The 24,363-nt window shown below is 50.3% G+C and overlaps 1 protein-coding gene, 1 long non-coding RNA gene and 1 other non-coding gene across 6 annotated transcripts in view; 1 reads left to right on the forward strand and 2 right to left on the reverse strand.

The window, feature by feature from the left end:
• Window positions 1-302: 302 nt before the first annotated feature.
• On the reverse strand, window positions 303-22,644 carry Fbxo17 (F-box protein 17). Of its 2 annotated transcripts, none has more exons than XM_074058098.1 (6): window positions 22,427-22,644; window positions 6,637-7,008; window positions 5,963-6,074; window positions 3,464-3,559; window positions 2,549-2,684; window positions 303-1,262 (listed from the first exon to the last, which is right to left on the reverse strand). In XM_074058098.1, the coding sequence occupies exons 2-6, from the start codon at window positions 6,983-6,985 to the stop codon at window positions 1,119-1,121; spliced, it is 837 nt and encodes a 278-aa protein (XP_073914199.1). In that variant the 5' UTR covers window positions 6,986-7,008; window positions 22,427-22,644; the 3' UTR covers window positions 303-1,118. The 2 variants fall into 2 exon arrangements, with proteins under 2 accessions (XP_073914199.1, XP_073914198.1); XM_074058097.1 differs by having other exon boundaries at window positions 2,549-2,752.
• The window catches only part of LOC141418077 (uncharacterized), a 33,477-nt gene continuing 23,424 nt past the window's right edge, over window positions 14,311-24,363 (forward strand). For 2 of the 3 annotated variants that reach the window (XR_012442710.1, XR_012442709.1), the window contains exons 1-2: window positions 14,311-14,428; window positions 15,559-15,709. This is a non-coding gene — a long non-coding RNA (uncharacterized lncRNA). Of the gene's footprint in view, window positions 14,429-15,558; window positions 15,710-21,382; window positions 22,429-24,363 lie in introns of those variants that run through there. The other variant, XR_012442708.1, reaches the window with a different exon arrangement.
• LOC141418240 (U1 spliceosomal RNA) lies at window positions 15,555-15,717 on the reverse strand. Its single transcript, XR_012442930.1, has one exon. It is a non-coding gene; the product is annotated as a U1 spliceosomal RNA (small nuclear RNA).

Consider the following 24,363-nt stretch of genomic DNA (forward strand, 5'->3'; position numbering starts at 1 on the left):
CAGGTTATTGGCTCCAGAGGCCACTCTGGTCCAAGGCTTACATTCTCTGCTTCCTGGCTGGTGAGCTGGTGCAGGTCGATTGAACTGTGAGCCTGGACAACATGCACCTGCCTGAGCAGTCTGGAGGACCCCAGAGTCTGGCCTGGGAGCCTCTGCTGTGTCACAGCTGTCGCTGGGCTGGGGAAGCTCGCTTCCATACACACAGCCTTCTGAGTCTCATGGTTGCAAACACCACAAGGTCTTTGATGATTGAGTCTGCAGGTGGCAAGTGCACTGATGACAGACAAAGGCCACCCACTGCCTCATATCTAGCACCCATTTTATTGAGCCTGTAGCTTGGCCAAGCCTAGCTGGGCAGAGAAGATGGGGTCAGGAGAGCAGCCCATCTTGCTCCAGGGGTCTCTGTAGGAGAGGACAGCATACAGGGCAAAGGAGAAGAGTATTACCCAGCAGGAGGTTGGGGGGACGGGGCCTCCCTGAGGAATTCTGATGGGAGTCAGCTCCAGCCTGACCAAAGGGGAGGCACCATGGGCAAGGCGGGCAGACATTACCCAGATGGGGCCAGGTACAGGACCCTCAGCTGAATCCTAGTAACTCCCCAAAACAACAGAGGTTCTTTTGAGGCCCCTGTTGGTCTCAAGGTCAGAACCCCCCAGATAATCTTTGCTCCCTGCCATCCCCCACCTATCAACCCTAAAAACATGCTCCAGAGTCACTGTCTCCCTGTGGGTTTGGCCTTTTCGTTTTCCATCCCTCCTTTCTTTTTTGTCAGGGTCTGGCCTTGAACTCGCAATCCTCCTGCCTCTGCTTCCTGAGTTCTGGGACTACAGGCATATACCACCATGCTCAGTTGGCCTGATTCTTGCCCCGAATGATTCCAAGCCCAGGAACCAAGGAAACGCCTGGGTCATATTATGACACCCCTCGCCTGGGGAGTGGAGGAAGCTATAAACCAACTGGCTGGGTCCCTGGCTTGTCACAAAGCACGAGGGCCACCATGCCAAAGCAGCAGCAAGGTTCCACGCGTTATCCTCAGACTCTGGGCTGCAGAGCCACAGGTGGATTTGACAATTTCCGCAGGTGGCAGTGCATCCCGGAGGGCGGGTCAGGCTGATGGGCTAGGACAGCCGGATCCTGACCCTGACACTGGAGTGGGTCACCAGGGCTCCGTAGTGCCCCACCCAGGAGCGCATGTCTCTCCCGTACTGCTCAAAAGACACATAGCGGATGCCTCTGCCGAAGTTGGTGAACACGTGGGAGACCTGCAGAGGACGGGAGAGGGGAGAGCCTGTGGACTCCTGTCACTCACGCCACCTGCTGGGTGCTGGGGTTGTGCAGTGGGGGCAGCACCAGAAAGCCCATGTCCTTCTGGTGGGGGCCACTGCTTACAGTGAGGGGAGGGCAGAGAGCATTCTGCCAGGAGGCAGGCGTGTGTGAGTAAAGCAAGCAAGCAGGCCAAGCCCTGGTGGAGGTGACATTTGAGGAAGAAGAGGAGGGGCTCTGGAGGAATGGTGTCTAGACAGTGTGAACAGCCAGTGCAAAGGCCCTGGGATGGGAGTGTGCCTACAGCAAAGGGGAGAAGTAGAAGATGGAGTCAGACCACATGGGGGCTTGTGGGCCACAGGAGGACTTTGGCTTTCTTTATCTGGGGCCTCTTGCATGCTAAGTGCTTTACCACTGAGCTATACCCTCTGACCCTCATTCCCTTTCTATGGCTATAGAACAGGTGGCCAAGACAATGTAGTTACAATGTGAGTCTTGGTTTTTTTTGTTTGTTTTTTTTTCTGTCGGTACTGCATTGTTTTTTTTGTTGTTGTTGTTGGTCCTGCGGTTTGGCACTTGCTAGGCAGGTGCTCTACAACTTGGGCCATGGCCCAACCCTTTTTGCTTTAGTTTGTTTTTCAGATAGAGAGGGTCTCATACTTTTGCCTGGACCACCCTCATCCTATGATCCTGCTACCCCAAAACAAGAGGGTTCCCTTTGAGGTCCTCTCCTACCTCCATCTCCTGAGTTGCTTGGATTACAGTTATGTACTACCATGCCTGGCCCATTATGTGACTCGTTTTTTGGTGGAACTTTTGAATGCTGTGTCTGTATTTTTGGTAGAAAGGGCAAGAGTGAATGCAAGTGGGCACCTAAAAGTTTACTTTAATCTCTGAAGTATATTGATTACGACACAGATTTGGGAGCCAGCCTGGCTTGGATCAGGCCCTGTAAACCTTAGTGTGACTTTAGGCCACTTACCCTCCCTCTGCCTCTGTTTCCCCAATTCCAGGATGGAGACAGAACAAGGACTTTGGTTCGCCAAGGCATTCCAGCACCTTTAGCAGTGCCCGGCACACAGTAGGTGACCAAAAAATGTTTGTCGAACAACTATGCTGTTGTGCCAGTAAAAAGAACGAATCTGTAAATCTCTCAGAATGCGGTCTGGGACATAACGAAGCAAGTGCTGGATAATTACTACAGATGTCCTGCCATGAGAGCGGAGGGCAGAAACTCAGCAACTGGAGCGGGCCAGGGGTGGGCGGGGAGGCGGTCCAGACCCACCTGTCGGCAGCTCCTCTCGGTCCACTGAAGGACAGGGTTGGGTGACGCCGAGAACTTGACCACTTCGTTTTCGTACACGTCCAGGAGGCGCACACGAAGCCGGTAGATGCAGCCGCAGTTCTCTCGGGCGCCCCACCTGCCGGGTGGCAGTGAGCCTCCATGCCCCTGCCACCCAGCCAGCGCTCTGGGTTGAGAGGAGGGAGACTGAGGGCAAACACGTGTTTGGTGGGGTCTGGACACCCTGGGGGTGGGGCCAAGCTGGGGGAGGAGCCTCAGCGGCATTGGGTGGTTGGATTGGGGGCAGGTGCTCTAGCGTGGAGCCACGCCTGGGGGAGGGGCATGGTCCAGAGGCGGAGCCAAGCCTGGGAAGGAGACTGGGCACCATTGGACGGTTTGGTTAGGAGGCGGGGCCATGGGTCACGCCCAGGGGAGGGGTCTGAGCCAAAAGGGGAGACCGAATGCTTTGCAGAGGCGCCAGCGGGCTCTGGAAGGAGGGAGCTGGCGTGAGCTCATCCTAGGCTATGAGGTCAACCAGTGCCCCCACCCCAGCTGTGTGCCCTCCCAGCGTCAGTTCTCAGGGTATGGTGACCCGTGACCCTTCCGAGGCCTTGAGCATCCGTGAGCCTTTAGGATCAGCACTGAGTTGGGTGATGGGGACATCATGACAGTCAGTGGCCCCATGTGGACATCCTAGGGCCTGCTGGGATGAGGGTGGGGAGGAGTGGGGGGCGGGGGCTCTGGGCTCACCAAGGCTCTGCCTCTCCCGGTCTGTGCAACCAGGAACTCCTAACCACAAAATGTACCCATACCAGCTTGACCCTATGGGGCTGGGGAGGCAGAACTGAGACACTGCTGCTCAGCCTGCGGCTGCCACCATCCCTGTGGCTCCAAGGCAAGCTGCCACTCTCCACTCACCAGTCAGCCACGCAAATCTCAATCTGGGCGCTGTCCAGCAGCTCCTGCCATACCCCCTCCATCACCAGGTCCACAAGCTGCCTCTTGAAGCACCATCTGGGAGGGGAGATGCACACAGTCCCCATCTTCAAAGCACAGCCAGAAATCACCTCCTCCAGGAAGACTCTCCTGATCACCCTGCTTAACTCAGGATTTGCTTTTCAGGATTTGTTCCTCTGGACAGGAGGATGTAGGCTTAACCGTGCACCTCCATCCTCCATCCTGCTCTGCCTCCAAGAGGCTGACCGCCATGCTGACCCCTACTGTTTGTGGGGACCAGAAAGTGAGCAGACACAAAGACCTCCAAGCAGGGACTTCTGGCACCTCCTAAAGTGCAGGGAGTGGGGTGCTCAAGGCAAAGTGCATGACCTCAATTCTCTGCTTCCCGTTTGGGGGCCAGTAAGAGGCTCCAGCAAGGAGGGTTGGAGAGAGGAACGGAAGGAGGGAGGAAGTGAGAGGGAGGGAGGGAGCGGGGAGAGAGAGAGTAAAATCTAAGTATTAATCCTCTTGGGTTCCTCAAAGAGGACTGGGGGCATGGCTGAAATTCAATCCCCAGTACCAAAAGGCAAAAAAAAAAAAAAAGAGCCAAAAGAGCCTCTCCTTACAGCCTTCCCTATCCTCATGATTCACTAGCTGCTTCCTTCCCTAATTTGAATGTGCCACCGTAACAGGGTGTAGTGTTGGTGAAAGCACGGATAAATTGATCAGTGGAGATGAAGTGTGTGAGGAACAGACCTGACTATGCATGGGAACTTCATAAATGACAGAGGCAGCAGTGCCATCCCATGGGGACCAGATTCTTCAGTAGAAAGTCCTGGAAAAACAGGCTTAGTATATGGGGGCCAGGGAGTGGATCCTGTGTAACAGCACCTCCAAAGTTAGACTAAAGAATTACATGTGAGGAGGAAACTATGAGGTTACTAAAACAGAGTATATAAGACACTATTGTTAGGATCTAGGGATAGGGGAGGATTTAAAAAAAAATTTTCCACATTTCAAGAATACAACTCTGTGCGTGTGTGTGTGCGTGTGTGTGTATGTGGTGTTGGGGTCTCACACATGCCAGGCAAGAGCTCTACCAATGAGCTACCCCCCCAGCCCAGGAATACAAATTCTAAAGCTGAAGGGAGGGGGAGGTTTGATCACGTGAAAATAAAAGAACATCAAAGACACAGTTAATACAGATAGCAGAATGGGTGATTTCTGCAATTCCCAGGATAGACAAGGACATGTAGACTGTAGAAGGAATTCCTGCATGCCAACCAGAAATAAGCATCAGTGCTAATGGAAAATGCTAACAGGTCATTTACAAAAAAAGATAATTCCAAAAACTAACAAGCACATGAAGAGGTGCTTAACTATTATTAAATGAAAAATGCAGACAGCAATGAGATATTACCGCCACCAACAGTGAACTGGCAACTGCTAGAAAGATGGATAATGTCACCGGAGAGTGCTGCCTATGGGAGGAGGGAACAAGAATGAATAGGGGCAAGAGGAGAAAAGAGAGTCAACTAATCAAATAGTTTTGGTGTCTTCATAGCATTCGTCAGAAACAAAAGCTCTGGGACCAGATTATCCAGGTTCAAATCCTGGCTCCATAGCCTGGTGCGGGTGGCTCAAGCCTGTAACCCTAGCTACTTGTGAGGCTGAGATAAGGGAGAATCGTGGTTCAAGGCCAGGCTGGGCAAATAGTTCCAGAGACCCCATCTCTAAAAATAACCAGAGCAAAATGGACTGAACATGTGGCTCAAGCAATAGATCGCCTGCTTTGTAAGAATGAAGCCCTGAGTTCAGACCCCAGTCCCACCAAAAAATAAACTAAATTTCGACTCCACCATTTACTCGGTCCTAGTTATTATTCTCTGTGGTTCAGTTTCCTATTATAAAGGGGGACAAGAATAGGCTGTTGCCAGACTTAAAAGGATTACAGTGCTGAAGATATGACCCCGTGGTACAGTGCTTGCGTAGCATTTGTGAGGCCCTGAGTTTGATCCCTAGCATCACAAAAATTAAATTAAAAATAAAGGACCTACATAGTGGTACACACCTGAAATCCCAGCATTCCAGATGTTGAGGTAGGAGGATGGAGAGTTTGAGGACAGCCTGGGCTACATAGCAAAACCCTGTGTCAAGACCCCCAAAGTTATATGTAGTGTCCAGCATACAGTAACTCCAGTAACATACTTATTGTTTTAATTTGACTGCTTATGTTTAATGTCTGCCTTCACTCTACATCCAAATGCAAATGAAAAAGCACCAGGCTGCCCATCTTTCCTTGTATTTCTGGCATATAAAACTGACTGGAAGGGCTTCAATAAATATTTGTTGAATGAAGGAATGAAGAAAGGAGGCAAGGAGAGGGCGAAGGTAGGGATGCAGAGGGTGCAGTAGCGTCCCTCTCCCTCTTCAGATCCTTGTCCCAGGCATGGGGAGGAGGGGGAAAGGACAGGGACTCACTCGAAAGAAGTCACAAAACAGGTCTGGGAAGGAGCCCCTGGCACCAGTGTCAGATTCTTTTCCACGGCCCAGCCATTCCCGCCGTGCTCCACCTCCCAGCCTCTGAAGCCCTCTGAAAATACAGCAGGGTTGAAAATAAGACAGGAGCCCGCCAGCTCACCCAGCAAAGCCCCCCCATTTTTACCCCGCCCACCAGATCCTCCCCTGGCATCTTCCGTGTAATCCCGCCTCCCAGCATCCTGTGTCCCTAGCGCCACGCCCATGTCACTCAACCCGTCCGTCCATTCAGTTTTCTCATCAGCCCCATTTGATCCTCCCTTGGTCCCGCCCCTCTTCTCTGTCTCTCAAACTACTGGTAAGGCCCGGTGCTCTTCTATGCAAGCTCCGCCCACCGCCAACATCCAATCGGCTTCACCCACCCTGCTCCCGGTTCCTCCCCCGAAGCCACGCCCACGGAAACAACCGTCCCTGCTTCACGACTGTCGGTCCCGCCCTTTGGCTCCAACTGTTTCGTCCATTGGTTACATTTCTCTTAGGCTCTGCCAACAGTTTACCCTAGCCCCACCCATTTAGACCCCGCCCACCCACTCAGCCTTGCGGGTTCGCATTCCACAGGTCCTTCGCATTCCCTTGGCCCCGCCCCCTCGTTCTGTGGCCCCGCCCCCGGAACCCACGCTCTCCGCAGGAGTTGAAGATAAGGTTGCGGCCCAGCGGCGCGCGCAGACAGTAGCGCGCTAGGGCGCAGAGCGGGAACTCCTCCTCGTCCTCGCCCTCTGGCGGGCAGCGCTGGGCCAAGGCGTAGAACGCGCGTCCCTCGGCGCTGCGGTCGCGGGCCAGTTGCAGCAGCCACACGGTGGGCCCGTCCACCACGTCGCGCCAGGCGCGGCACACCAGGCGGCAGCGCGTCACGAGCGCGCGCGGCGGCACGTGGCTCAGCACCTGCACCAGCAGTTCGGGGGGCAGCGCGTCAAGGGCCACCGGCGGGTCCACCCGCAGCCGCCGCCGCGAGGGCCGGGCGCCCATCTCCCGCCGCCGCCGCCGGAGCCCTGCAGATCGAGAGGGGTCCGCAGGTTAGGTCCCCACCGCGCCCCCCAAAAGTCATCAGGCTCTTGGGCGATCGGAGGGGCTGCCGTGATCGCGGAGGCCACACACCCGGTTCCCGCCGCCTGGTGGGAACAGTGAACCGATTCAAATCCGGCAAAAGTTCCTTCCTTCCGTGGTCTGATCCTGACCTCATCGGAACCGTTAACCTCAGCTTCCACGTGGCACGCAGATGTCAGGCTGAGCACTTTTGTATGACCAGAAGCACACAAGATCCACAAGGGAAACCATCTCTGCCCCTTCCCCCTTGGGTCTTGGAATTCATGAGCGATCAAAAACCTATTTCCTGTTTCTTTGAACTTCTGGCATTTTCTTGCTCTCCTTTTACGCTCATTCCAAGCGAGTAGGTGTCTTTGTTCCTGGAAGCTGCTTCCAGACCATTCTGCCTCCTCCCTCCCCAAACCCCCATCTGCAGACTTCAAGTCATCGGAGTACACGGCTCACTGCCCGCCTTCTAAGTCCTCTGCTGACCCTTCCCCCTCCATAATCCTTAGGTGGATTCACTTCCCTGACCTCACCTTGTCCCCCCCATAACTCCTCCCTCTCCTGGTCCCGAGGCTGGATAGATCAGGGAAAATGAGGCCCGGGAAACAGCAGCCAGGAATCAGAAATCAACATATTAACGAAAAGTTTGATTAAAGGCCTGAGCACTCATCTCTCTCTTTCCCGCGCTCTCTCTTTTGAACTCAGCAGGTGCCCTACCGCTTGGGCCACACCTCCAGCCCATTTTGTCTTGGTTATTGATTATTATTATTATTTTGGTGGTACTGGAGTTTGAACTCAGGGCCTACACTTTGAGCCACTCCGCCAACCCTTTTCTGTGATGGGTTTTTCAAGATAGGGTCTCGAGAACTGTTTGCCTGGGTTGTCTTGGAACAGCGATCCTCCTGAACTCTGCCTCTTGAGTAGCCTGGATTACAGGTGTGAGCCACGAGCACTCAGCTGCTCTGGTTATTTTGGAGATGGGGGGGTCTCAAGAACTATTTGCCCAGGCTGGCCTTGAACCTGGATCCTCCCTATCCTAGCCTCCCAAGTAGCCAGGATTCTAGGTGTGAGCCACCGGTGCACGGTGCTAGCACACTCAACGCACTTTTTTTTTGCAGTACTGGTGTTTGAACTCAGGGCCTTGAGCCACTCCACCAACCCCTTTTTGTGTTGTTTTTTTTTGTTTTTTTCTCCCCCGAGATAGGGTCTTACGAACTACTTGCCCAGGCTGGCTTCAAACCTCGATCCTCCTGATCTCTGCCTCCTGAGTTGCCGGGATTACAGACGTGGCCACCAGCGCCCGGCTTCAATGCACTTCTTGCTACATTAAGTGCCTGCATCCATGTCTGGGTTGTGTACTAGCTTTTCTTTGTTCTGTTTTACTAATAAACTTTCTTGGTCTCTACCTTAATGTGTCTAAAATTCTTGTTTTGCAACAACTTCGCAAACTTGGTACCTAAGGGCCAGGTGTAGAGGCCTCCACACTATTAAAGACCCCCCCCCAGCCACTCCAGTTAGGTAGCAATCACACCTAGATCTAGTCTCTTCTTCCGAACCTCAATTTCACACCTTTGCCCTCCATCTTTCACAAGGGATTGTGGTTTTTTGTTCTATCCTTTGTCCCTGCCTCATTTTCACTGCTCCCACCTCCTGTCTTCATTGCTTCCTTTGCTAGCTTAAATTCCATGGCCAGTCATTAAAAACATTCTTTGCGCTGGTGGCTCACGCCTGTAATCCTAGCTACTGAGGAAGCAGAGATCAGGAGGATCGAGGTTCAAAGCCACCCCGGGAAAATAGTCCTCAAGACCCTAACTTGAAAAAAAACTCACATGAAGGGTTTGGCAGAGTTGCTCGAGGTGTGAGTTCAAACCCCAGTACTGCAAAAAAAAAAAAAAAAAAAGAGAAAGAAAAGAAAATTCTTTGCACGCACTTTTTTATTTCCTCCCACACATGATGGTTAAATCCAGCTCTGTCCCATCCTCTTCCCCGCCCCCCCCCACAGTGTCTACATCCACAGGACTTGAGGTGGATGAAGAACAGCACAACCCCACTGGCCCATACCATCCACTTCATTCGTGAACTTGACCCAGTCCCAGTGCTGCCTGGCAATGGTGATCATTGCATTTCTCTCTCTATCTCTCTCTCTCTCTCTGACAGGATTTAGCTATGTAACCCAGGCTAACCTGGAACTTGCTATGTGACCCAGGCTGGCCTTGAACTTGGGAGTCCTCCAACCTCAGCCTGTAGGGTGTTTTGGGTTAGAGGCATGAGCCACCACGCCTGGCTCTTGTTTTCTCTTACACTTTTTCTGATTAGGCTTTGCTTCCCCATCCCCTATACTGAAATGCCAAGGAAGCCATGACTGCCATGAAACTAACCAATGGTTCCCGTCTTGAACTGGTCACCAGCATCTGATGGTCACCCCACCCCACCCCAGTCCTGTCTTCTCCCTGGCAGCTCCTTGCCAGTCTCCTTAGCTGGTCCTCCCTCCTCTCTCTGATCTCATAAACTCAGAGATGGATCTACGAACCTCCTCCCTTCTCTATCAGCCCGCTGTCTGGTCGCACCACCCAAGCCTGTGCCATCACAGCCTCCCTGCTCCAGGCCTCTTTCCTCTGTGGTCGGTTCCTCACGAGCAGTCAGGCTGGGTTCACACCTGAGTCAGGTCCTGCGCTGCTCAGAACCATCCCTAGCTCCGTCTCACTCACAGGGCCCCAAACCATCGGACACTGTCCTCTCTCTGGTCTCATCTCACTCACTCACTCTGCCCTAGCTTTTAAGAGGCGCTCAAACTGCTTTTGCTGAAAAGCACTGACTCCTTAGTTGGGCCCAGAATTAACTAAAAGAAGGAGAAGCTTGGCCTCCCTGCCTCCATTTTGTATGTCTTTGTTCTAAACCATTCTCTCTGCAGTCACTTTACGATCCCCTTGGGCTCCAGGAATGACAGGACTGATAACATCTCTGACAAGGGACTGAAACTTCACACAAGGAACAGTGGAGACTTGCAGGACAGACCACCCCTCCAAATGAGGACAATTACCTATAATGATGAGGCTGCACCCTGGAGCGGGAGGAATCATCTCATGAGAATCAGATGACTCCCCTTAAGTGATGCCAGCGATAACATCTTCTCTGGAACCCATCTGGGAACCCTTGGAGTGAGATCATGGTCAACCAGACCACTCTGTGACTGTGACTGTATAACTTTGCGTACCTTTGTCCCCTGCCCCAGCTCTTTTGTCTACTTAAGCCTATATCTCATGTCTGTACACTAAAGATGGTTAAAGACGGGCTGAGTGCTTGCTCTGCCTCCTCCCATGGCGTGTCCTGATCCACGTAATAAATCTTTCTCTGCCTCTTTATTTGGCAGTTAGGGGCAGGTGGCGGGACCTGGCATATGGAATCTGAGGAGTTTGGGCCTTGTACGTTCATAGCCACGTTGGGCTCCACACCTCAGGGCCTTTGCATTGGCTATCTACTTGGACCCAAGAGTTTTTCATAGCATACATGAGGCCCTAGTTTGATCCCTAGTACAGCCAAAAAAAATAACTTCCTGAATTGTGTTTATTTTTGCCAGTACTGGGGCTTGAACTCGGCTTTGAGTTTCTAGGCAAGAGCTCTACTACCTGAACCATGTCTCCAGTCCAAATAGAATCCCCTTGTGTTGCTTTTTTTTAATGATACTAGGATTTGAACTCAGGGCCTTGTGCCTGTTAGGCAAACACTTTACCACCTGAGCCACACCCCAGCACTCTCCCACAAATAAAGGATTAAAAAAAAAAATCGAAAAAACTTGACTGACTAGTTAGCTCAAGGCCCAGTAAGAAACTCACCCCACCATCTTCTCTTAGGCAGAACTTTCTAGAGAGAAAAGCTCAGGGCTTTTCCACTCAGCCTGCCTGGTCCAAGTCCCACCTACGTTCCTTGCTGGCTACATGTCTAAGGCAAGTCACTGAATCTCTTTGTGCCTCATTTTCTCTTCTGGAAATGGGCATATTCACGGTGCCCACTTCTTAGGATTGCTTCAAGGATGAGATGAGATGATATTTGTAAAGCATTTAAGAAAAGCACTTGCAGCCAGACACCGGTGGTTCATGCCTGTAATCTTAGCTACTCAGGAGGTAGAGATCAGGAGGATCAAGGTTCGAAGCCAGCCTAGGCAAATAGCTCACAAGACCCTATCTCGAAAAAAAAAAAAAAAATCGCAAGAAAAGGGCTGGTGGAGTGGCTCAAGTGGTAAGACCACCTGCCTAGCAAGCGTGAGGCCCTGAGTTCAAACCCCAGTACTGAAAAAAAAAATCTAGAACCCAAAAGTTTCACAACTTAGATTGTGGTCAACAACTCAGCACCACATTTCTTAAATGAACATAGAGTTCACCTCTGTATCCACAGGTTTCATGTGGTCAAATTCAACAAACCATGAATGGAAAATATTTGACCAAAAAATGCTTTCTAAACACACAGACCTTTGCTGAGTTTGAAACTGTAACGCTAAGTTCTCTTGTTGTTCACCACAAAGTTCTCTTGAAACCCCTTGGGGACTGGTCCCACATACCCAACGGATACCAAAATCCAGGGTTGCCTTATACAAAAAAAAAAAGTCACTTTTCCCCCCCAGTACTGGAATTTGAACTCAGGACCTTGCAATTGCTAGGCAGGTACTCTACCACTTGAGCCACACCAGTCCTTTTTGCTTTAGGTATTTATCATATAAGGTCTGGCTTTACTTCAGGGTAAGCCTGGATATCAATCTCCCTATCTATGCCTCCTGTAAAGCTGAGATTACAGATGCATACCACCATGCCCTAGTTTTATTAGTTGAGATGAAGTCTCAAGAACTGTTTGCCCAGGCTTGTGTGGAAGCTCAATCTTCTCAATGTCTGCCTCCACACTAGCTAGGATTACAGATGTGAGCCACCATGACCAGCGTAAGTCACTCTTTATAGTGACTCAAGGAAAATACCATTCTGTTTGTTAGTAGGTTTGTTTGTTCAAAGTATACATTTTTTGTGTGTGTGGTGCTGGGGCTGGAACCCACAAATGCTAGGCAAGTGCTCTACCACTGAGCTACACCCCAGCCCTTTATAATTTTTTATTTTGATACAGGATTTTGCTAAGTTTTCCAGGCTGACCTGGAACTTGAAACCTTCTTACCTTTGCCTCTTGATTTCATCACTATGGCCAGCTCAGAGTATACTTTTTGCCAGAGTAAACTTATTGTTTTTTCTTTGTCTATGTTCTTTCTTTTTGCAGTGCCGGGGTTTGAACTCAGGGCCTTGTGCTTGCTGGACGGATGCTCTACCACTTGAACCACATTCTCTGTCTTCATTGCATTGGTGAGTTTTGAGATCAGGTCTCATGTTATGCCCAGGCCAGCCGGGACCACGATCCTCTCATTTGTGCTTTCTGCTATACCGGGAGGACAGGTGCACACCACCTTGCCCAGACATTGGTTGAGATGAGGGTCTCTCGAACTTTTTGCTGGGGCTGGCCTTGAATTCTGATCCTCTCGATCTCAGCCTCTGGAGTAGCTGGGATTACAGACATGATCCTCAGTTTTCTTTTCTTTCTTTCTTTTTTTTTTTTTGGCAGTACTAGGGTTTGAACTCATGGCCTCACACTTGCTAGGCAGGTGCTCTACCACTTAAGCCATGCCCCCAGCCATTTTTTGTGATTTTTTTTTTTCTGAGATAGGGTCTCTGGAACTATTTGGCCAGGGCTGTGTTTAAACTGCGATGCTCCTGATCTCTGCCCCGAGTAGCTAGGATTACAGGCATGAGCCACTGGCACCTGGCTGATCCTCAGTTTTCTTGCCTTGTGCCTTACAGGATTGCTGTGAGTACTGATGGACTGACACTTAGCCTAACTAGTAAGTTTGGGCCTTTGAGATGAAGATTTGGTCACATGAACAAATGAAGCCAAAGTGAGTTTTCTCTGTGGAGTTGCTGTGGGGAGGGAGAGAAGGAGTGGGCACAGCATACCTCATAGCCCCCCAAACTCAGCCAGTGACCCTGGGCATTTGTGTCAAACTCAACCTCTCAGGGAGAAGGAGGCAATCAAGTCAGTGCCAAAGAGCACTCTCAACGACACCCCAACACTTGGGGGAGAGAGCTGAATCACAGCCGTGAAAGCTGGGTTGTCTCAGTGGTGGGTTTGGGGTTCATTCCTGCTGGATGTGTAAGCACACAGATGTGTTTATCTTTTCACATGAGCCTCTATGTTTTCCAGAATGGGCACCACTCAAAAAAAATTGGCTTTACTCATGTATATTTTACATCCAATAAAATGTGCACAGTTTGAGTTTTCACAGCTGTGTGTAACTGTGTAACCATTACCACACTCAAGATGTGGACCAAGCCAGCCCAGGTAGCACAAACCCATAATCCTAGCTACTCGGGAGGCAGAGATCAGGAGGATCACGGTTCGAAGCCAGCCTGGGCAAATAGTTTGCAAAACCCTATCTCAAAGAACCCAACACATGGCGCTGGTGGAGTGGCTTAAGCAGTAAGAGCGCCTGCCTAGCAAGTGGAAGGTCCTGAGTTCAAATACCAGTGCTGCCAAAAAGAAAGAAAGAAAGAAAACACCCAACACAAAAAAAAGGGCTAGCGGAGTGGCTCAAGCGGTAGAGCACCTGCCTAGCAAGTGTGAGGTTCTGAGTTCAAACCCCACTACTACCAAGAAAAAAAAAAAAGGTGTGGAACATTTCATTTCCATCAGTCCAAAATGTTTGTCCCTTCCTGTTCAGATCCCCACTGCCGTCGCAAGGCAGCCACCAATCTGCTTTCTGCCACAGTAAACTCAACTTTTTAAAAAATAAAAAGACAGGGTGGTAAGGGAGGGGGTGGGGGCAGGGGGGAGAAATGAACCAAGCCTTGTATGCACATATGAATAATAAAAGAAAAATGAAAAAAAAATTAAAAAGACAGGGTTTATGTAGCCCAGTTGTCCTATAGCTCACGATCCTCTATGCCTCAGCCTCCCGAGTGCTGCGATTACAAACGTGAACCCCGACGCCGGCTCTAAATTTAAAGCTTTTCTAGAGACCCATGGAAATGGAATCACAGAGTTGTACCAGTCATCATCAATTTACTGCTTGGTTGTTCCAAACCAGGAAACTGGAGCTTGGCCCTTTAAATCTTTTTTCTTCGCTGCTGGCCACGATGCGACGTGGTTTCGGTAGAGGGCGCTGGAGAGGCGCCGGAGGAGGCGGAGGTCCGCACTTGGCTTAGCTGCAAGGGGCGTGGCTTCGCGGGAGGGGCGGGCCCGGGCCGCACCAGCTGCCACTGCCTCCTGCAGTGAATGTCAGCCCCCAGCCCCTGCACAACTGTGACACTTCCCTGGCCTCCAAAGAGGGCAGATTTCTGGCAGATTCCATCACAGGTGCGCAAGGAGTAGGTCTCAGCCCCGAGGCATCCATCTCCCTCCCTCTCCCTCTCTCTCCCTCTCTCCCTCTCTCTCTCCCTCCCTCTCTCTCTCTCTCTCTCTCTCTCTCTCTCTCTCTCTCTCTCTCTCTCTCTCTCTCTCTCTCTCTCTCTCTCTCTCTCGACAGGGTCATCTGTTATTTCTGTATTTTTTGTGCTGTCTTTATTTCTTAGTCGCCAATCCCTGTACTCTAACCCCCGTTACAGTTAATAATTCCGTATGTTAAATATTCTCAATTCAAATGATCTGTGTCCCAGTCTCCCCTTGGACTCTGACCCATGTGTGCCTCCTGTCTCTTGCTTCCTTCCTTCAGTATGAAGTCTGTGTCATTCATCCACATCGCAGGGTGTCTCCATCAGTAGTTCATTCCTTTTTAATAACTGAGTAGTACTCCACGGAACAGTTAAGTCACATGCGTTTATCCCCTCACCATGATGGTCACCTGGGTTGTTTCCAGTTTAAGTCTATTATGAATAAAACTGCTACGGTGGTTCCAGTACAACTGTCTGTGTGGACCCATGTTTGCATTTCTGAAGAGTAAAAACTTCGGAGTGGAAGTCTTGGGTCAAGGGCAACTGTTTACTTAGCTTTACAGGAAGGAGAGTGCCCACCATTTTCCAGCACAACGGCTCATTTCCATTCCCAAAAGCAGGGCAAGAGAAGCACAGGTGCCAGGGTGAGGCTTGCCCGGCTTTTAATGATTTTACACAGAATGTGTTCCTTGTTTTTTGTTTGTTTTGTTTTTTGTAGTACAGGTGTTTGAACTCAGGACCTTCACCTGGAGCCACTCCACCAGCCCTATTTTTGTGATGGGTTTTTTTGAGATAGGGTCTCAAGAACTATTTGCCCAGGCTGGCTTTGAACCTCAATCCTCTTGATCTCTGCCTCCCAAGTAGCTAGGATTACAGCTGTGAGCCACTGACACCTGGCTGGTTTCCTTGTTTTTGTTTTTTTTGTTTTTGAGACAGGGTCTTGCTACTTAGCTCAGCCTGGCCTCAAACTCCCAATCCTTCTACCTCAGTCTCCCAAGGGCTGGGATTACAAGTTTGTACCACCATGCCCTGCTCAATTCTTACTTTTTTTTACAGGTAGAGTGGGAACGCAGTCCCCCACCACCACAAATTATGCAGTTGAGGTCCCCACATTTGGGGAAATCACAGGGGACAGCACATCCAGAGTGCAATGGATCCACCCTGCTGGGGAAAACCACCTTCGTGATCATGATATCTCTCCTGCCAGGTAAGTGTTCAACTGTTACTCTTGAACTATAGTGTCGGTGTTGTTTCTAACCTTCAGCAAATAGTTGTACAAAAATTATCAAGAAGTCATGATTAAGAGTCTCTGCTCTTTGAATTATTATTTTTATTATTATTTTGTTGGTACTGGGGTTTGAACTTGGGGTCTTGCTCTTGCCAGGCAGGCACTTTATCACTTGAGCCACTTCACCAGCCCTTTTTTTGTGATGGTTTTTTTGGAAATAGTGTCTCGAGAACTAGTTGCCCAGACTGGCCTCAAATTGTCATCGTCCTGATCTCTACGTCCCGAGTAGCTAGGATTACAGCATGAGCCACTGGTGCCCTGCTGCTCTTTGAATTATTTATGTGTTCAGAGATTTGGCATGGCTTCTCCTCCAAGAGGACAAACTGAGCTATTGAATTGGGCTGTCTGTCGGCCAGTATAAGAGCCTGCAAATAGATGTATGTGTTGTGCTACAATCAAAACTAGGGCCTTGTTGGTGGGGCAGCTCAAGTGGTAGAGCGTGTGCCTAACAAGCATGAGGCCCTGAGGTCAAACCCCAGTACTGGAAAAAACAAAAACAAAAACAAAACCAACCCAGGGCCTTGAGTGTGCTAGGCAGCACCCTCCCACTCAGCTACATCCCCAGTCTTTTATTAAGCACCCCCTTGAGTGAGGTATGGTGGTGCACACATCACACCTATAATCCCCACACACAGGCAGTCAGGAGGCTAAGGCAGGAGGATTGTGAATTTTAGGCCACCTTGGGCTCCATAGTGAGACTCTGTCTCAAGGGAAAAAAAAGAAAGAAAAGGAAGGCAAGAAGGAAGGGTGGAAGGAAAGAAGGAAGGAAGGAGGGAAAAAAAGATACCCTATCTACAGCAAGATATTAAAAAGCACAACAAAGGAAGAATATCAATTCTGAAAGATGGAAAACAGACAGCAGTGTAGGGGAGGGACAAAAATCAAGATGGAGGCAAAAGTGTGTTAAGGATCTCCCCCCAGAGCCAGGGCCAGGGGAATGCAGGCTGGGGTGAGAGGGCAGAGCAAGGGCAGGGCGACTCCATTTTTAAAACTCTGCCAGTTGGCTCTGGGTCCTATCTCGTACCTCCCTCATGCTCGACACCCCCATAGGAGAAACACGACCCTGTGGGTCCCGGCCCCATGCCTTGTGCTGAGCACCTGGAAATGAGGTCCCTGCAGGATGGAGACTCCATGCTCACACAAACAAGGGCACCCACACAACAGTGTTCTCAGTCATCGGTGAACTTGAGCAAGAGGCAGGTGGGGAGAAAATGACTCTACAACAGCTCAGAGCCACACACAACACAACACAAACTGAGAGGCTGAGATCAGGAGGATCAGGGTTCTAGGCCAGGCTGGGAAAGTAGTCACACTGGAGGTGTCGCTCAAGTGGTAGAGCCTGCTTTGCAAGCATGAAGTTCTGCAGTCAAACCCCAGTCCCACTGAAAGAAAATCCCAGAGATGGTTGCCCAGCCTCTGGTTTGAAAGTGCAATGCAGGAGGTGTGGCTCAAGCAGTAGAGCGCCTGCTTTGCAAGCATAAGATCTCGAGTTCAAATCCCACTGCCACAAAAAAGAAAAAACAGAAGAATTTAATGAAAGTACCATGGGTCAGCAGGGCTCCAGATGTTTTCACCAGAGCAGCTGGAGTGCAAGACATGAAGCAAGGGGGACAAAAGTGAACTGACCCCAAAGGAAACTGAGACAATTCAGGGGGACCAAAAGAATGAAAGGGATAAGAATGTCACGCTCTGGGCTGCTCTCATGGGCCCCATGCTCTGCTGTTGCCATCTTGAATTTTCTGGGGCGAGGGGGAGGAGGATGGGGATGGAAACAAGGGCCTTTTACATGCTAGGCAAGCACTCTACTGCCTGCCAACTTGAAATTCTTAATCTTTTTTTTTTTTTTTGTGGTACTGGGATTTGAACTCAGGACCTACACCTTGAGCCACTCCACCAGCCCTTTTTTTGTGAACAGTTTTTTGAGATAGGGTCTCAAAAACTATTTGCCTAGGCTGGCTTCAAACTTCAAGCCTCCTGATCTCTGCCTCCTGAGTAGCTGGGATTACAGGCATGAGCCACCAGCGTCGAGCTCATATTTTAATTTTGCATTGGGTCCTGTAAAGTATGCAGCTGGTCTTGAGTACTCTTAGATTTGAGAAGATATTTTAAGCAAAGGAAAAACAGGGTACTATAAAAAGAAGAAAAGAAAAACAAATCCGGAGATGATCGGATGAGTTACTAACAGGAAACCCTTCTCTCCCTTTTAAGTGAGGGCAGGATAAGTGACTCAAGTGGTAGAACTCCTGTCAAGCAGGTGGGAGGCTCTGAGTTCAAAACCCAGTGCTGCTGATAAATAAATAGATAAATAAATAAAGCCAGGAGTGATAAAAGAACAAATTGTGAAATGTCCTAAATGTAATCAAAAGGCCCTGAATTAAATTGCAAGACCTGGAGGATAGAAGACAGAAGGGAAGAGAGATAAGGAAAGTTAATCACTGAACAGCTACAGCCAAACCACCACCACCAACAACAAATAAAGTGACTCCACATTCCTGAGTGTATTTTGAAATCCTGTCTCAGGCTCCAGACAGCTGGATGGCCAGGGACCATGGCATCCACTCAGCGCCAGCCAACCCGGAAGCACCCAGTACTTATCAGCTATCCTCCTGTCCCCCATTTTCCCCACTTGATGTCCTCCTGTCCCTTTCAGCTATAGTCAGTGGAGAGGCAATGTCAACACTTTAGCTTTCCTTCTCTGAACTGTCACAATTTGGGGCTGGCAGAGTGGTTCAAGTGGTAGAGCGCCAGCCTAGCAAGCATGAAGCCCTGAGTTCAAACCCCAGTGCCACCAAAAACAAACAAAACAACAACAAAGAAAAAAACAAATCGTCTCAACTCTTCTGATCTCAACCTCCAAGTAGCTAGGATTACCAGGAGTGAACCATCAGTGGTGGGTAACACCATTAATTCTGAACATACATGAGGATCTGGGTTTGATTCCCCAGAAGCACACACACACTCACACACACACACCCTGAAATGAACAGAGCCGGGCACCAGTGGCTCACGCCTGTAATCCTAGCTACCCAGGAGGCAGAGAATAGGAAGATCAAGGTTTGAATCCAGCCCTGGCAAATAATTCGAGAGACCCTATCTCGAAAATGCCCATCACAAAAAAAGGGCTGGTGGAGTGGCTCAAGTGATAGAATACCTGCCCAGCAAGAGTGAGGCCCTGAGTTCAAACCCTAGCACCACCAACAAAACAAAACAAAACAAAAACAGAGTAATTGCAGTAATCATTCTAAGTAAGGATGCCAGGTCACTGGGGAGCAAATAGGGAAGCTTTGGCCTGGCAATGACCTTATCCTTGACTGGATGCTAGTTCTAAGGGTATTTGTGTTACAATTATGTGTAAAATTGTACACATATATTTCATGAACTCTTCTGTATGGCTGCTATATGGTGCAGTTAAGAAAAATCATACGAGCTGGGCGCTGGTGACCGTGTCTTTAATCCTAGCTACTCAGGAGGCAGAGATCAGGAGGACTGCAATTCAAAACCAGCCCAGGCAAATAGTTTACAAGACCCTATCTTGAAAAAACCCTTCACAGAAAAGGGCTGGTGGAGTGGCTCAAGGTGAAGGCCCTGAATTCAAACCCTAGCAATGCCAAAAAAAAAAAATGAAGAAAAGAAAAAAGAAAAATCATATATCATTGAATACCACAAGGATGTAAGCCAGAGAAAGAAATGGTCTAATTGAATTTTTGTCAAATAATAAGAATTCACATTTTTAGAGTGCTTTCTTTGTGCCAGACACCGAGGAAAACACAGAGGGCTGGGCGTTGGTGGCTGACTCCTGTAATCCTAGCTACTCAGGAGACTGAGATAAGGAGGATCATGGTTCAAAGCCAGCCAAGGGAAACAGTTTTCGAGACCCTATCTCAAAATTAACAGAGCAAAATGAACGGAGGTGTGGCTCAAGCAGCAGAGTGCCAGCTTTGCAAGTGTGGAGCCCTGAGTTCAAACCCCAGTTCCACCAAAACAAAAAGAAAGAAAAGTTGAGCCATCATCAGCAACACCACCAACAACAGGTGTTGGCGAGGATGCGGGGAAAAAGGAACCCTCTTACACTGTTGGTGGGAATGTAGACTAGTACAACCACTCCGGAAAAAAATTTGGAGGCTACTTAAAAAGCTGGACATCGATCTACCATTTGATCCAGCAATACCACTCTTGGGGATATACCCAAAAGACTGTTACTCCAGAGGCACCTGCACATCCATGTTTATTGCGGCACTATTCACAATAGCCAAGTTATGGAAACAGCCAAGATGCCCCACCACTGACGAATGGATTAAGAAAATGTGGTATCTATACACAATGGAATTTTATGCAGCCATGAAGAAGAACGAAATGTTATCATTCGCTGGTAAATGGATGGAATTGGAGAACATCATTCTGAGTGAGGTTAGCCTGGCTCAAAAGACCAAAAATCGTATGTTCTCCCTCATATGTGGACATTAGATCAAGGGCAAACACAACAATGGGATTGGACTATGAGCACATGATAAAAGCGAGAGCACACAAGGGAGGGGTGAGGATAGGTAAGACACCTAAAAAACTAGCTAGCGTTTGTTGGCCTCAACGCAGAGAAACTAAAGCAGATACCTTAAAGCAACTGAGGCCAATAGGAAAAGGGGACCAGGAACTAGAGAAAAGGTTAGATCAAAAAGAATTAACCTAGAAGGTAACACCCACGCACAGGAAATCAATGTGAGTCAATGCCCTGTATAGCTATCCTTATCTCAACCAGCAAAAACCCTTGTTCCTTCCTATTATTGCTTATACTCTCTCTACAACAAAATTAGAGATAAGGGCAAAATAGTTTCTGCTGGGTATTGAGGGGGGGAGCGGGAGGGGGTGGAGTGGGTGGTAAGGGAGGGGGTGGGGGCAGGGGGGAGAAATGAACCAAGCCTTGTATGCACATATGAATAATAAAAGAAAAATGAAAAAAAAAATAGTGATAACACCAAATGCTGGCAAAAAAAAAAAAAAAAAAAAAAAAGAAAGAAAACTTGAATCCTAGATGCGTCAGACTCCAGGAGGTCTGCATCAGAGATTATGGATCTGAAATAACTGTCACTCCTCATGTTTGCCTGTCCTGTTTGTGGGAAAATCAAATGCTCCCAGGGCCTGGCCCTTCGCACATGCTGTGACTTGTGGGGGTGTTACTATGATTACCTGCTGTCCACATATGCCGCCACCTGTCAATCACACAGCACAGAAGCCCAGACAGGAGGCCTGCATGTAGGAGAGAGGGCTAAACAAGGTAAAAGCTAGGAGGGCACCTTTGAAGCCATTCCATGAACTTGAAAAATGAAAAAAAATGTCCAGTTCAAAAACCTACCACAGAGCCCGGCGCTGATGGCTCACACCTGCAATCCTAACTACTTGGGAGGATGAGATAGGGAGGATCGTGGTTTGAGGCCAGCCTGGGCAAATAGTTTGCAAGACCCCATCTCCAAAATAACCAGAACAAAATGGACTGGAGGTGTGGCTCAAGTGGTAAAGTGCCTGCTTTGCAAAGGTGAAACTCTGAGTTTAAACCCCAGACCCACCAAAAAATTAAAAAACAATTTTTTTTTCTGACAGGATCTCAACTATATAACCCAGGCTGGCTTGGAATTCTTCCTCCTCTTGCCTTAGCCTCCCAACTGCTGGGATTACACACATGTGTACCACCATGCCTGCCTGCCTAAGAGGTTATATTATATTTTAATCACAGAAAAAAAAAAAAGCAAAGGCAGGTTCATTTCTATAATTTGAAAGTCAGCTGAGCACCGGTGGCTCACACCTGTAATCCTAGTTACTCAGGAGGCAGAGATCAGGAAGATCACATTTTGAAGCCAGCCAGGGCAAATAGTTCACAAGACCCTATCTTCAAAAAACCCATCACAAAAAGAGGGCTGGTGAAGACCCTGAGTTTAAACCCCAACACCGGAAAAAAAAAAATCACGATGCACCCTGCGCTCACAAATTACTGTATCCATTTCTGAAAAGTAAGCTAATTACACATCACTTTAATTAATTGCCTAGAGGGGTGGGCAGCTGTCGTTTTCCATGCAAGCTCTGTCCCTCTACGTGTCTAGTTGTCACTTAATCTACATTCCTGAGATGTTTAAAACATTTATTTTTACGACATTCGCAGTGTCTCAAGTCTTTCCAAGTAGAGCTGTCTGAACTTGAAGGCAGGCACTGTAGAGCTCTGGAAAACATTCCTGAACTTTGCACAAGTGACTTAGAAGAACAAGGTTTAAATGGAGAGGCGCGGCCATCGCGGCACACACCCTGTCCCGGAGTTGCTAAATCCAGACAAGGCCCGGTGCGACTTGGGATGCAATGGTTTTGCGAAGGGGCCTGGCAGGGGCCGCGAGCAGCACGTGTTGGCCTGGGGACACTTGGGACTCGGGTGGCCTCGCGGTCGCCCTTCCAGTGCCTGTTTGGGGTTTTCTAAGGCGCGTTTGCACAACTCTGGGTTTAAAGGAGCCTTGCATGGAGGAGGACCTGGGAAGAGGACCCGCAGGGACCCTCTTTTGGGGCAGAGCCCACGTCGAAGATTCCCCCATCCCCATGGGTGGGTGAGTGAGGACCGGACCCTCGGGTCCCACCAGGCTCCCTCCCCGTCCCGGCGCTCACCTGGTGGCCTGCGCGGAGGCGGCGGCGGACTGAGATCTGGTCGCGGTTCGGAAGGTCCCCAGGATCCGCCTGGCCCCCAGGATCCGCCTGGCCCAGGAGCTCCGGGGCTGGAACTGTGGTAGCCGGACCTCTCCCTGGGCGGCGGCTGGTGTGGAGGGCGGTGCCGGGTCCTGGGCGCGGGGAGGAAGGGGGGGCGGCGCGCGATCCCGGGGCTCGGGGTGGGGGAGGCGGCGCCAAGTCCCGGGTGGGGGAGGCGGCGCGCGATCTCGGGACGCTGTGGGAGGGCGCGATCCCGGGACGCGGGGAGGTGGGGGGAGGCGCGCGATCCCGGGACGCGGGGAGGTGGGGGGCAGCGCGCGATCCCGGGGCCGGGGCAGGGGGCGGCGGCGCGCGATCCCGGGGCTGGGGCGGGGGGCGGCGGCGCGCGATCCCGGGACGCGGGGAGGAAGGGGGGCGGCGCGGGATCTCAGGACGGGAGGGGGGGAGCGGCGCGCGATCGCGGGACGAGGGCGGTGGGGGGGGGCGCCGGTGCGGGGGCACCGGGAGCGCTTAGCCGCGGGCGGGGCCCGGGTTCCCGGAGTCCTTCCTTTTCCCCACGTGGCGCGGTGATCAGATCAGAGACCCCGGCCCTTTGGCGCCTCCCCGAGCGCCTGCAGTCTCCCCAGAGCCCCTACCCGGCTGTCCCAGCCCCCACCCCACCCCAAATCCGCTCCTGTCTCCACCGCCTCTTCTATTCACAGCAATCCCGTCCCGCACCCTCCGCTGGTCACGAGTGGCCCAGCTGGGACTCCGGGCCGGGCCTGAGCCCAGCCACGTGGAGCAAAGGCCCTGGCAACCCGGATTTTGCCCTTTCACTTGTGTCTCAGAAGCCAGCGCCGGTTCTAAACAGATTCCCTCACTGAGCATAGTTTTCTGCAATGACCAGCCTGTGCCCTTCTACTCTAGGGGCCACCCCTGCCCATCACACCCCTCCCCCCATCAGCAGGACAGCGGCAGCCTCTAGGGCCTGGGTGGGAGTCAGTGAGAGGGTCTCTCTAAGGACATACACGGTAAACTGCTGTCTGGTTCATGGTCCCCTGGCCTGGCATGAGTGTTGTCAGGATGGGAATCTCTTCGGAGGAAATGTTAGAGTTGTCAATCAAAATTCCTTTTTGATGGCTTAGGTAAGGTTAGAATTCATTTGATTGCAAGTAATAGAAAGTCACCTAAGCCAGCTTAAATGAGAAATGGATGGAAGCTTAGTGTAAGGCAGTGTCCCCAGTAGGGACACCCTCACCCTCACCTGAGCACCCGGGAATGTACACATAGCAGGCATAGAAGTTACAAATAGCCTAATGTGGAGGGGAGCAGTGAGCATGGCTGTAATCTTGGCACTTGGGAGGTGCATTCAGGAGAGTTCTAGGCCAGCCTGGGCTATACAGGGAGCCCTTGGTTCAAGAAACCAAAGGGGCAGGGAGGTGGAGGCCTGGGATGTAGCTCAGTGATTGTTTCCTTAGCATACATGAAGCCCTGAGTTCCATCCCCAGTAAAGCCAAAAAGAAAGAAAAAAGAGAAAGAGAGAGCCAGGCGCCAGTGGCTCACGCCTGTAATCTTAGCTACTCAGGAGGCAGAAATCAGGAGGATCGCCAGTTCGAAGCCAGCCTGGGCAAATAGTTCATGAGATCCTATCTCAAAAAAAACCCATCACAAAAAAGGGCTAGTGGAGTGGCTCAAGGTGTAGGTCCTGCATTTAACCCCCAGTACCGAAACCACAAGCAAACAAATAAAAATGACAAAGGTGGAGGGGGGAATAAAGGAGAATGATGGAGGGAGTGAATTCAAGTAAAATATATTTGATATATTGTGAGAACGTTTGTAAATGTTACAGTGTACCTCTAGCAGCACAATAAAAATAAATACATAACACAGGGAGCCAGGTGTTAGTGGCTCACGCCTGT

This window comes from Castor canadensis, chromosome 16 (assembly GCF_047511655.1).
Source record: "Castor canadensis chromosome 16, mCasCan1.hap1v2, whole genome shotgun sequence".
Taxonomy (NCBI): domain Eukaryota; kingdom Metazoa; phylum Chordata; class Mammalia; order Rodentia; family Castoridae; genus Castor; species Castor canadensis.